Below are 14,236 nucleotides of genomic sequence, written 5' to 3'. Positions count from 1 at the left end.
AGCTGGGTCTCTGAGGTGAACTCCAGAGACATCCCCCAGCCACCCCCGTCATCCCAAAATGTCTGGGAGTCCCAGACATTACTGCCTGTTTTAATTCATCTCAGAGTTGACACCTCTCTGCTTATTATTCTATCAGCATTATTGTGTATATTCCTGGTGCTTTGCTTCTTTTGATTGAGAGGAACAGAAGAAAACATGATGAGGTGATGTGTGACAAAGGTCACGAAGAGGATGTGAACCGTTGTTATTTCATGTACATCACAGCAACAAGATGCTGGAGAATGATTGTTTTAGGGCTAAAACTAACCCTGATTTTCATTACAGGATAAACTGCAGAATACTTTTTTATTTAACAGTTAATGAGGTCAATGAAGTGTCTTAAAATAATACTAAATAACCAAATTCAATGCTATAAACCGAGTAAAAATGTAGGATTCTATTTCTGATAAGCAATTAGTCCATGTCAATTATTTGCTATCAGCTCCTTTTAATGTGAAGATTTGTTTTATCCATTTAATATTGTTATTTGAACATCTTTGGGAATGAAGACAAAACAAAACATTAGCACATTTTATTTAAAACTTTATAGATTAAGCAATTTAGTTGACGACTGTACGTTGGACAGAAGTCGTTTATGGAGACGTCGCTCCACCACAGTTAAAGAGATGACTAATTACCGGTGATGACTCGTGCACACTCACCACAAACATCAGTGATAATCTGTAAATATATACCTGGTCCCAGGATGCTGCTCTGCCTCTGGTTCTGCTTTTAACCTGTCCCATCGATCGGACTGACCCTGTGCGAGGTCGTTAGCTCCTTCCTCAGGGCCCCGCTCAGATAACACCGGGCTCTTTGCCTTTCCCAATGAGGACAGATTGAGTTTTCATTAATTGATACACTCTTCCCTCCCTCCCTCACCATTCAATATCCAATTGACTTTTCATCAGGTGCCAGTCAAGCTGGTGGAATATCCCTCCCAGGGGAAATCTCCTGAGTAAACTGAAGCACCCAGGATAGCAGGCGAACAGATACCCCCCCTGATATTTCAGAATCAGAATCAGAATTCTTTTTATTGCCAAGTATATTTACACATACAGGAAATTGCCTTGGTGTGGTTGGTGCATTTGGACATAAAAACAACTATCGGACATAAAACAACACTATATACAGAAAGAACAATAAGTTATGTTATGGGCATATTCAGGAACACTTTATGGCACAAATATTTATTTTGTACAGAATGAACACAAGTTACCAAACATTAGAGATTTATCAATGCAAGTGTTGGATATCAACAGTGTAACTGAAGTAACAGCTGGACCCTGTTTCCACCGTGTCTCTCAGGATGAAGTGGATGAGTTGCGGGCGGAGATGGAGGAGATCCGAGACAGCTACCTGGAGGAGGAGGTCTACCAGCTGCAGGAGCTGCGGAGGGAACTGGACCGGTCCAACAAGAACTGCCGCATCCTGCAGTACCGCCTGCGGAAGGCCGAGCAGAAGAGCCTGCGGGTCGCACAGACCGGCCACGTGGACGGAGATCTGCTACGGAGTCTGGAGCAGGACCTGAAGGTCTGTGAGACCGTACAGCATGTATCATTACTACCTGATAAAGAACTGAGTCACTTTGAACCACTCTTCACCAACCCTGGTGTGTCTATATATGTGTTGGGGTGCATATGTAAGCTCATATAGAAATGATCTAGCATGTGTTCTAATGAAACGTAAGAACATTTTCATATACGTGTTTTCTGTCTTAATCTCAGGTGGCCAAAGACGTGTCGGTGCGCTTGCACAACGAGCTGGAGAGCGTGGAGGACAAGCGCAGCCGAGCTGAGGACGAGAACGAGCTGCTCAGACAAAAGATCATCGAGGTGGAGATCTCCAAACAGGCGGTGCACAATGAGCTGGAGAGGACCCGAGAGGTGAGAGGATGATGATGCTCACATGCTGGTTGCTCCAGTGCTCCCTCAGGTCACCGCCACACACAAAGCCATGTTTTTATGACACTTAGGAAACAAAATCATTAAAAGAATCTAAGACATCCGCAGATTTAGAGTATGATGAACGCAGACTTTGTTTCGGGCTTGTGGTAAGTTCATGATGATAATTCAGCGTGACATGGTGGTAAAGTGGTTAGCGCTGTTGTTCTTTCTGAACTGAGCAAGAAGGTTTTGGGCTTGAACCCGCCAGCCGGCCGGGGCTGTGCAGAGTTTACATGTTCTACCTGTGGCTGCCTGGGGTTTTCTGTCTTCTTCTACTTCTCCAGCCTCTTCCCATGTGTGTATTTGAGCAGGAACTAAAATTACCATCATGTTTTGGGTGATGTGCATAATGTTGCTATTTTTGTGAGCTACATCTGAGCTGTTTATATTTTGACTGCACGGTAACTGTAGAGTCACACATCAGATTCATGTAGTTTGTAATCATTCCATATTGGTTCAGTTGCCTTTTGAATTATTGCAGAAAGAGAATAAAGTTTTTCCACCTAAACTTTAGAATTCAGACTTTTATCCCTGAACTTTTGCCGCTCAGTGGAGGGAGTGTTTGTTTTGATAGAGGCAGGGAAACTTCTTCCCACAGGTAATAAGATGAGTGGCGGTTGTTCCTCGGGGCTGCTGCTTAAGTTCAGCTGCTTAAACTAATCAATTCTGACAAGCAGCAGGTAACACGCCGTCTGGCAACAAGCAGAAAGTAGGCTAATACCCGACCAGTCAGGATGGAGATGCATTGGGGTTTTCTCTTGGCGACTGGATGACACCTTGCTGCCGTCATGTGCATCACAGTATCTCATCTTATTTCTGTCGCATGCCTCCACTGGTCGAAATTCTATATTCCAAAGCTGTTCATGACCTCAACTTTCAGTACTGTTGGTTTCAAAGGCAACTTATCAGCGCCTGACGGAGCTGCATGTTTCCCGGGACAGACAGTAAATCCATATCTCGTCTGGATGTGACAATGCATCAAGTGCAAACTCTGCTTTGTGTTGTTGTCACTTGACACTGGTGAACGCTCGAAAGAAAATAATTGGGGAACAGTATGATTGAAGTGGAAGGACATTACTCACGATGAGGAGCGTCTCAAATTTGCACAACAGTTGCAGCATTCTTCTGTCTGTTTGCTCCAGAGCTGTTTCTCAGAGCAGGATTGCGACACGTACGACCGCAGGATGAGACAGGCTTTATTTGAGCAAACAGAAATAGTGGGCGGAGGAGGAGAGAGGCAGAGATAGCTGCTGCTCCAATTGATTGCAGATTTTTTTGTGTTCCCCCCGAGATTTGGCCCAGAAAAACAAAATCCACGTCTGAATCTGCACTTGTGCACATGTGACGCTGTTTCTCTTCCCTCCCTCCTTTTCAGAAGCAAATCTTCATGATGCCGGACCCCCCGATATTTTTTATTATCTAGTTTCTCTGTCCACATCCTCATTTTGAAAGTCCCGTGAAATTAATAATGCACAGTAGGAACTCATTAGTTAATATGAGTGTTGATAGCAGCAGATGATAAGAGTGTTTACAAACAGAAACCATTAAGTCAGGGCCGCATTTAATTGACCGAATCCCACAATCTGCCCTTTGCTCAGTTGCTCAGTCACAGAGATACACATCAGGGACCGAGGAGCCCAACAACAAGATTGTGTTCCACCCGACTGAGAGGTTGCTCCTTTACTTTTCAGCTTTAATTAGATTATATCAATTGTGACCAAGGTGCAATTTCCTCATTCACCTACACACTCCTTTGTGTTTTTAGATTTTAGAAGGCACTCCGAGAACCTTTCTGTGCACTTACAGATATTTGACTCTTGGTTTAAATTTGTTTTCATCAGCGTGTTGATAATTTAGGTTTGTGTAAAAACTCAATCGCCAATTTTGATACTACACCAGGAAAAATTCGCGTTTGGCATCATCAGTATTATGCTGCAATGTGTGTGGAATAATTTAGACAATAAAAAAATCCTGTCAAACCCTTTTCTTATTACTTTAGTGGTAAATACATGAAACTGACCTCAGGACAGTTTGTGCGTCTCTGGCCTCTAAAGCTCGTCTCCTCCTGTCCCCTGTCCCCTGCTGTCAGAGGCTACACAGTGTGACTCTGGCCCAGAGATTGGCACCCGTGCACGGATTAATCCAAGAAGAAGGCCTGTTATAAAACAGCCTGGCATGTTTTCATACACGCTGACGGGGGGGGGGAGAGGAGGGGAGAAAAAGACAAAGAGACACAGAGGTAGAGCAGCGGAGGAATCGGCTACAACCAGCTCCACAGACCTGATACTAAACAGTTTCAGGGAAGAAGGTCATCAGGAGCGTCTCTCGTTACTGTTTTGGCTCGAGGAGCGAATTGTTCCTGCTTGCATGTGTGTGGTCACTGCGAAAGGAGAGCAGTGATTGGTCGAGAGATTTCTTCATTCCTCTGACATTTGAAGAAAGGCTTAGTGATACGTGTAATGAAATGGAACTAATGAAACGTCAACGTGCATAACACCAGCATCAGGTGATTTATTAGGTGTTCCCAGTCCCCTGCGATAGATTCGTCTTTCATTACAGCAAATTATAATCCTTTGTGCTCAGCTGTTCCTCCTCAGCGAGCACCAGAGTATGTCATATTTCCTCTGTTGTCACTCAGAAGCATCTCGTGAGGACAGGATGTTGAAGAAAAGCCCAAAAGTAAACATTGCATCACACATTGTAAAACCACCATCTCTTAGTGGAGGTGTTATTGTGTTAAACCATGTCAACACCACACTGATAGTTCTGATTATACTTGTAGGATAAGAAGAATATCTGATGTAGGTGTAACTGCACGATATCACACATAACGGCACCAGCCAGAACATGTGTACATATATTACCTTCTTTAAAGGGTTGATTCACCCAAATGATCAAAAACATACATGCATACATGACTTAAAGTCCGAAATTTTTGGAAAATTGAAGTAATAATTTTGTATAAAAGTTTGTTTTATTAAACCAAATGTCCAAAACTTACATTTTGTTTAGTTTACTATAATATATGACAAAAAAAATACAGATTTAAAGCATTTGAGAAGCTGCAACCAGGGAATAAATCAATTATCAAAATAGTTGCTGGTTAACATTTATCACTTGGATCATTGCAGCTCATATCAATACCACTCATATCTGTATGGTATTTAATTTAAAGCCACACCCAGTAGCTGAGCACTGTCGCCTCACAGCATGGAGGTTCCTGGTTTGAATCCTGGTTGGACTGGGTTCTTTCTGTGTGTAGTTTGCATGTCCTCCCCGTGTTTGCGTGGGATTTCTCTGAGTAAGCCAGCTGCCTCCCACACTTGCAGATTGGGGTTAGAACAATTGGAGATACTAAATTGACAATAGGTGTGAGTGGTTGTTTATCTCTGTATGTTGGCTCTGTGATAAGCTGGTACAGCCTCCCTGTTTTGGTCTGAAGGTAACAGCATATCCACCAGCAATAGTGGGATACAGCCACCCTCTAAACAGCGAAAAGACATAAACCACTGTGGTTTTATTCAGAGAGAGTGCTGAGGCAGTGTTTGGCACAGTATTTTCATTTTTGCACGCATGTAAAAATAGGAATCGCCTGTGTCTCTAAGAGTGTCTCCCAACATGAGTCTTTTATTGCAGCATGCCACTACTACAAAGACTCGAGTGGGGAAAGCCTGCATTGTTTATAAGTCGCGTCGACGATGCCTGAGCGAGAGTCGCCTCAGACGTCATTCGTTTCATGTCAGAGCGGCGGCAGTCTGGTGCTCCTCTCTCACACTTTTCCTGCAAGATCTCAGCAGAAGAGATGTTGGCTTTGAAGCATCTCCTGATCCTCCTCTTCATCGTACCGTCTCCCTGCTCCGCTCGGCTCCTCTTCTCCGCTGTGGTTCCCTGCTGGAGGAGTGTGAAGGAATCTCATTGACCTAGTTAACATCTTGTGTCAGACTGCACCAATGGGAAGGAGAGCAGGCGTGAGCAGAGGAGTAGCGTAGGGACTCTGCTGTAAGTTGAAAATCTGCTGCAGTGACACACATCCATATAAAGATCCCCCATTTACATAATGAGCAGCAGAGGGTGTTTGTTTGAACGTGTTGCTGTTGATGCTGGATGCTGTTTCCAAAGATTAGAAGGTCAGACCCCCCGTTGACAACATCATAAAAAGCATGGAAGTCAATTTAAGAACATTCCCGTCGGTCAAAGTCTGCTTCGCACTTGATAACATTAATATTAATGTACGTCTTAAAGTGAAGTAGGCCAAACCTGAACCGTGTGGCCGTAAAGCTTTTTAGCAGCGATGATGTTGCTTCGCTCTCGGCAAACCATCGCCGACACAAAGCAAATGGAAAAATCATCGATTTTGCATGAAACCCAGGAGCGATGTGTTATGAGTCTGGAGCTGCGTCGTTTGAAGTTCAAAAGCCTTGAAATATGAAATTCCTCCTCCGAGTTTTTTTTTAGATGCAGACATTTTGAAAGTGTTTTAATTTTAAAAAAAGAATCGTGTCTGCTGCTTTTATCATCGCAAAACATCCCGAAGCATTCGTGGTTGCAGGAATCAGAGCATTTGAGAAAACACATTAACGGTCAGCGTAACTCTTCAGAACTTGTGTTTCTTATATAAATTCAAAGCATCGTTTTTAATATGAAAGCCTTTTAGCCTTTAGATCATGCGTTAAATTATAGTATAATATACATTCTGAATTTAGCAAATTAACTCATTGTCTATGAAAGCAAGAAAACACCTGGGAGCTGTTTTCTTCATGATCAAATTACTTGAGGTGCAAAGTCACAGCTGCAGCTGCCACTCAACGCCCCTGTGAGGAGTTTCAAACTCAGAAATAAGAAAAGGAAATTGGGTAAATTTAATCCATCGCTTTTGCTCTGAGGTGATAGATTATATTTAATATGCTGCAGAAAGATGAATCATAACTAAAAAAGCATGATCACGTAGAAGCAGCTCCAAACAGAACCTGAAGTGCTGCTGCAGACACCTGGCTGAGATTTACTCAAATTTCAAAAACTGGCATTAAATCCAGAAAAACCTAATCTCATCATCACAGTGAGCTGCTCAGTTTAACCTAGATCTGAAAATGGAGGAGCCACACACTTCCCCATTCAGTGCCCCGCTTCTCCACTGTGACAAATGTTATTAGCAGTTATATTTAGGCAGGTTGACAGCAGCTTGGCAGGCTGTAACTCAGCCTGATCGGTTGTGTTCCTCACCTCTCCTCCGAACACAGGGAACAGAACAATAACAGCTTCCAGTGGCAGGTGAGGGCCTCGTCAAGGGTTGTGGAGAGTGAGAAGAGGTTTCGATCTCTGTTGTGTGGCTGACTTTTATACGAGGGAAGAGCTATGAAAAATAACTCAAAGATGCCATTAACAATACAGATGCCAGGTGAAGCTGATAAGATGAATAGTTCTTGAGATATGTGAGCCACATAAAGAGAGACAGAGATTTTTAGAATAAGTAAATAGATGAACGTACGTTAAATGCGTTTGTGAATCATGTTGCTTCTTGCCTGTAGGACCTTCATATCCAAAACTGTGCTGATGTAATCACCAGTTCTATAAAATAATCCAAGCCTGGTCACATGTTCCCCATCAGCCCCTCAGTCCTGTATGTCAAACTGTGTGTTTCTCAGTTTGTAGATGAGACCACGGGGTGTGTGTGGAATCAGTGAGTCGGTCAGTGATGGATTAAAAGAGCTCATTTCATGTGGCAGAGGTCAGAGTCTGTCTGAGTCACAGAAGGCTGTCACCACGTTCCCGCCGACAGCAGCTGGGTGACACAGCGCTGCCATAGTGTAGAGACGAGGTACCAGACTTTATGGTTTTATGTCGGAGAGTCTCCTTGCACGTAGGAGTAGACATGATCCATTGTTGACATAAAGATATTGACAGTAACACCCTTAGAAATATTGGCTTTTTAGCAGATAAACCCTCCACTGTGTTCACTGGATATTCACTATCTTTGTGCATGAAGTGTTTGGTGCTGCACAGACAGCACATGTTGTGTTGTTGGAGCTTTTCTGTAGAAAACAGCTGCTCTCTGCATCTGGAAACTACACAGATGAGTGTCGCTTGAACCAAAGGGTTCTAGTTTCGATGCTCAAACTATGGTACAGTATCGACTGTAGTTTTGAAAACAAATTCAAACAATACACAAGTCTAAACAAAGTATTTTAAGCTTTATTCACAGTAAAGGAAAATCTTAGATTCAGATCTTATTGTGTATTTTTTTTTAAACTCAAGATGCTTTTAACTTTTCTCAGTTCAAAGCAACATACGCTCCTTGACAGAGTACAGAGCTGTGTCCGGTCGACCTCGCTGCATCTCTTTAGCATCTGCCTTCATATTCAGAGTGCTCTATTTTGGGAGATATACAGGTCTTGGAAGCTGCGTGAGCAAACTCCCCTGTGTATATTTCCTCCATACAGTAGATGCATCTGAGCATCGTGGGAGCCTATAGACAAGTTAGTGCTTTGGGTTTGAAGGGAGATGAGCTTGTTGTAGAAGATGTGAGGGTGAAGGACAGATGGGAGGCAGACAGAGGCTGACACTTCCAGCTCCCTGGGGCTGTGTGTTGCATGCACACACTCATGATTAAGTGATGACTTCAGCAATAAAGAGTTGCCGACACAGCTTGTTACAAAAAAGCAAAGAATTTATCAAAAAGCTGCAGCATCTTAGTGAATCTTATCCCTCTGGCATCCACCTCGTCTTCCTGCTCTTCACAGCGTTCAATTACACAGGAACTGACACAAAGGATGAGTGAGTTTAAACAGCTCCACAGGCTTCTCAAGCTCCCATAACAATATGTGTCATAAAAGTATTAATCTGAAAATATCCCTGATTATTACAGAAAAACTGAAATATGAGCTCATATCCTTTAATAGCGGGTTTTGAATTTAAAGCATTTGAATTTAATAGATGATTTTACCCAAGTAAATTTATTGTACTGTAAGTGTCATAACGCTGATCCATAAATAGAAATGGAAATAAGAATAAATCTAAATTACTGGACATGTAAACAGAGGATGGAACAACATTTGTATTTTTTTCCGTCATGAGGCAAATATATGATTCTAAACAAACGGCAGCTTGTATCGTGAAGCTCACAGCGCAGGAAACAGATGAAATGACAGAATGTTCCTAAACAAATGTGGAAATGAAACAGCAGAGAACAATCAAGTCCCTTAAAGACCCGACATTAGCATATAAATAGAAAACTAATTAACAAGGGCGAGAGTAAATTATTGGCAAGTAAAAGCAAATGTTTATTTCAAGAAATGCTTCTTCTCTCTGCCTCAATTGGTCAGAGAAAAATCTGTTAGACACATATTAGTGTTAAAGGCGTCTGATGATGCTTGGCAGAGGTAATGAACAGCACAAGTTCTAGGAGACACAGACTTACTCAACAGTCATGATGATGCTGAAGATCCAAATTTAGGTGAAATTAAGTTTCTCAGGTCAGGAAAACCCATTTCATCAGGAAGCTGTGGCGCCTGCTGTTCAAACACGACCCCCCCGGACCTCTGCTGCCACCTGAGCTCGGATGTCGTCGTCTTTCACACGGCCCAGTGGCAGATTGGTTGTCTGCTGGGATTTGATAATACAATCTCCCTTTGCTCCTTCACTGGCTCCCCTCCCACCGTTTTCAGGCCACAAGGACCACATGTGTGCAGAGGTGAAGGCCCCCTTATTACCGACCCATTGTGAACCATTTGTCACACACAAGGGGACAGAGAAATATTGAGTGGGCCATAAGTGGCGCGGGGGTGAAGACGACCTCATTGTCAGCCAGCTGGATATCAACGAGCACTTCCCCTTTTCAACCCCACACCCTCCTCCAGTCTTCCTCCCCCCCGAAGCTCCTGTCACAAATAACGAGAAGCTGTTGTCTGGTTCCCATTAGTGAGCAGAGGACGCAAGGCAGGGGATCCTAATAGTGTCCTAGACCCTGAAACAACTCCATGATCATGGGATTTATTTATCTGTGGCTTATCCCCATACACCTTTTCTTAATGGTCACAGAAGGAAAACCTTGAAAAACAGCTCGGCTCATGCTAGTCATGAATAGTAGATGATCTTCGGAGTGGCTGGAGGCCGTCGCTCGATGATTATCGTGGGCTTGAGGATAACAAGCCCCTGATAAAGGCTCAGTTAAAGCTCCGGCAGCCATCTTGAGGAGGCTATTTACAGAAACAATCAGATATTGAAGAGGCGAAATAACACTATTGTTGTTTTCACAGTAAATTCAGTTTCTGCCCTCACAAACAAGTTTTTCTTATACGAGATGTCTGAAGATGTTTAGATTTTCTACATTTAAATTGTCTGTGAGGCTAAAAATTAAATTTGTCATCTACACACGTCTGTGTCGTGTATATCATGATGTTTAAGTGACGAGTAAAAGCAAATAAGCAAGTGAAGGTGCTGCTGTTGTCGACCATGCTAACTTTAGCTCACTTGCTAACAGTATCAAAGCGCCTGTCGCTCGGAACAGGCGGACGTCCGTCATCCATGTGTAAGTGTCACCTGCTAAAATCAAGGAAAAGGCAGGAAGTCAATCTGCTTCGATCAGCACTCGAGAGGATCCAATCTCCTGGATGCCGACGATCTCACAGACTCCATCAAACTGAACCAATATTTAATTTGTCTCCACATTCTAGTGATAGTTTGGATTTCGAATCAAATGTGACGGCTCTAACACAGACGGATTGAATCCACTATTGGATTTGGTCTTTTCCTGGGATGTGTTGATGACAGTGAAGAGATACATTTGTGAGAAAATGAATAAACGTAAAGATATAACAACACCGGCTTTATCCTTTAATTCTCCTTTTGAAAGGGGAATTCTGAATTAAGCCGAAACCAAGTCTGGTTACATAAAGGAAGAGATGATCCCTGTTCCCTACACGTCTGAGCCGCTGATATTTGTTATGGCAGCAGCCGTATGGGAAGTGTGGTATCTCTTTCTGTTTTTATGATTTGTCAGCATTATTTCGCCTGCAGCCCTTCAGTCAAGTTGAAGCTCTCCGATCTTTGCCCGTGTCGTCTGAACATCATGATGAGTGCGGAGTGACATTTTGCCTTCCCTCGCCCCCACCCCTACTCGACTCTCTCTCTCTCTCTCATATCTCTGCACATTACACACGCCACTGGCCCGATGCCAGCGCCGGTCGTCCCAGAATACTCGGCGGACCTGCTCAGGAGCTCGCAGGCAGATGACATGGCAGCTCTTCCCTCCTCCCGGTGTGTCTGAGCCACAGTGTCGTTTATAGCCGTTGGTGTTGCTCCACAAATGGGACGACTCCTGTGACACATTGCATTTACTATTTAGTTATTTTAATAACCTAACGTCAGCGTCCTGTGTGTGAGCTGCCGATGAGAGGGCAGACTTTTTGGACGGCTGTGGATGACCTCCAGACAGAGCAGCCACCAGTGAATGAGTTTCACAGATATCGGCCTCTTTTGGTCACCTGTGTCCCTCGGGAAGGAGTTTTCTTTTTCTGCTGAGTCTGCACGGCCTTGTAAAGCACCGGCCTGCAGCTCATTTACACACATTCCCCCCCGGGAGCTGCTCGCTACAATCTCCTGCCTGCACCAAGGACCATGTGATAACTGTCCAGGGGAGGAAACGAGCTTCTCATTGATCGTTCATCTCAAACAAACACTTCTATTAACCCCTTGAGATAGTTGTAGCCTCCTGCACTTTGCTTTTATTATGACAATGCCACACTTTTGTATAAAGGGGATAATCTGCTTTGTCTTTAGGGTTAAAGTTATTCCACAAGTAATAGATTAATCAACTTTATTGTTTCAGTCTTTCAACCGAAAGAATCAAAACAATTCTGAATCTTCTCTGACTCCAGCCTCTAAAATGTATAACTGTATAAATGATATAACTTGTCACTTATTCTGGAGGACGATGAGTCTGATTTTCAACCTGAAGAAACCAGATCGTTTTCATAACATTTCAAGTGATTATTCCTTTATTTTGTTCAGCGTAGCATAAAAACATTAAGACTGGTAACAGGAGGAGAAACAGCAAGTCTGATGTAAAACCTGCATCAATCAGCACCTTTAGTGAAACTAGTCCTTGATGAACAGCCGTTAATTTTTAGACCGTTAGTCTGTTAAACCTGCTGCAGCCTCATGGACACACATTAAAGAATTAGGTGCACCATCCCTTTGTATGACAAGTTTAGGAGAAACACGAAATGTTTGGCTTGAAAACAGTTTAATTCAGTGTTTTAATATTTTACAAATGTTTTCTGCAGTTAACAACTTCAATTCAGAAATATTTGTATTATTCTTTAACCCATATTCCTTGGTTTATACAGATGATTTTTCAAAACTGATTTAGTGCTGCTAGTAAAATGTAAAGAGTCTAGTTAGTGTGTTTTTCTGAGACATACACAAAGAAAAAAAAAAAATATATATATATACACAAATGACCTATTTTGAATTGTTAAAGAAAAACTGTAATGAGTCCTTCCCACCCCTAGGCCCTGGCCCCACCCCTCCACTTAAGTATGGTGGAAATTGTCTGTTTAGTTATTGCATAATCCTGCTGAATAATAAAACCAGCAAACAGTAATGAGAACTGTTTTTGGGGTAAAGTCTCAGAACTGGAACTGTTTTCAAAATGTTCCCTGATGTTGTTTCATCGTGCCTCGCTGTCTCCTCGTGTCACTTTGACAACAGAAAGGTCAGTCAGCACCCCCCTTCTGGCCTTCAGCAGTCGAGGACCTGTGTCCCTGTTAGACGACCACCAGCTCCCTCACAGAGCCATGACGGGAGGTTGCCAGTTCTGCACTTGTCAACCCTCCACGTGAGCGAGGGGGCCACATCAGACCCCACAGCAGCTCAGTGGTTATCATGGCTACGTCCAGTCTGCTCCTAAAAGCCACAGTGTTTTATGAGGGCAACACTGCAGGCAGGTCAGAGATGATTAATAGCAGCACAAGTAGGAACAGCAGCAGCCGCACGTCACTGCGAGTCGAGAACATTAACGTCAGGAGGAAATGTTAAGTAAAGTTTAAAGTGTTTCTATAATGTTAAATCAATTGCTCAATTCTCCATGTCAGAGAGGCCGAGCCCAGATTTTTCAGTTTGTCCGTCTCAAACCATTCGTTTCCATGGCAGCCAGAGATGGACAGGCCAGTGACGCAGAGGGTCATTAATTACTCTGTGAAGATTTCCTGCTTCACGACTGTTCACAGGACGACCGACCACTGTTGACTGTTGCCTCTGAGTCTCCTCTGACGATCATTAAAAGACTTTGTGCTTAATTAATTCAGACTTTCCTTCTTTAGTGTGTTTTCCTGTGAGACCTGAGACGAGTGTACTTGTGAAGAATCGAGCAAATAGTACAGTGAGAAGTGCTCATGTGGAAAACTGGCTCAGTCTAGATCAGCGGTTCCCTCGAAGGGGAACAAGATAAACCTGAGAACCCTGCATGTGATTAAACCAGAAAGAAACCAAATTACACCTCAGATACACAAAATCCATTTTTTGTTCTTGTCTAATATTGTGGTACATTGTATAAACAGAACAACAGCATATTAGTTACAGAAAATGATCAGTAAACTTTTCACTTGACTTCTTGAAGGGAGTTGAAAGGTTTCTCCTTTTATAATAAAACTATAATTTCACCCAAGAGCCTTTATACCTTAATCGTGTCCTCCAAAATATAATAGTGCGTCATTCATTGCTTTTGGCAGTGGAGTCTCCATAGAAACAGCTGTTTGTCACACGTTTATTCTCCTTATCGCTGTTGGCTCAGTGATGTGGACAGATTCGCAGACTGCAGGACGAGTCCACCTGCCCTCCTTCTTATCCACCTGCCTCTGGTCTAATATCCTCTTATCTTAAAGAAGATAACACAGAATCCTCACTGCCTCCCTCCTTCCTTTATTTCCTCCCTTCTTTTCTTCTCGTTAAAGCATCCAGAATACGCTTGTGTGGCACTGAGCTCTTGGTGGCTGATACATGAGCACGTAGAGTAGTTTCCAGTATGGCTTTATGCACTTAAAATAAAATGCTAAACCCGCAGAATAGAAATGAATCCGTCCAGGCTGCGTGTCAGGAAGGTACCGTGAGATGCAGCATATTGTAATCACACGTTTGGAAGAAGCTGAAGCTGCTAATGGGAGCAGTCACTGAAGTATGGCCTGCGCTCTCTCTCTCCGTGGGATCTGCCGATTCAGCGTAACAGACTCAAGGCAGTTCAAGAACCAGTTTGCCAA

At 43.1% G+C, this 14,236-nt stretch overlaps 1 protein-coding gene across 4 annotated transcripts in view; it reads left to right on the top strand.

Annotated features, from left to right (window-relative positions):
• Positions 1-14,236, top strand: part of LOC118117317 (microtubule cross-linking factor 1) — a 52,373-nt gene that overhangs the window by 2,773 nt on the left and 35,364 nt on the right. For all 4 annotated transcript variants that reach the window (XM_035169460.2, XM_035169459.2, XM_035169461.2 and 1 more), the window contains exons 2-3: positions 1,348-1,572; positions 1,767-1,925. In XM_035169460.2, coding sequence (XP_035025351.2) covers positions 1,348-1,572; positions 1,767-1,925 — 384 coding nt within the window. The remainder of the gene's footprint in view (positions 1-1,347; positions 1,573-1,766; positions 1,926-14,236) is intronic.

This window comes from Hippoglossus stenolepis, chromosome 11 (genome assembly GCF_022539355.2).
Source record: "Hippoglossus stenolepis isolate QCI-W04-F060 chromosome 11, HSTE1.2, whole genome shotgun sequence".
Taxonomy (NCBI): Eukaryota; Metazoa; Chordata; class Actinopteri; order Pleuronectiformes; family Pleuronectidae; genus Hippoglossus; species Hippoglossus stenolepis.
Note: the sequence above shows the minus strand (reverse complement) of the source record. Positions and strands in the feature narration are given on the sequence as shown.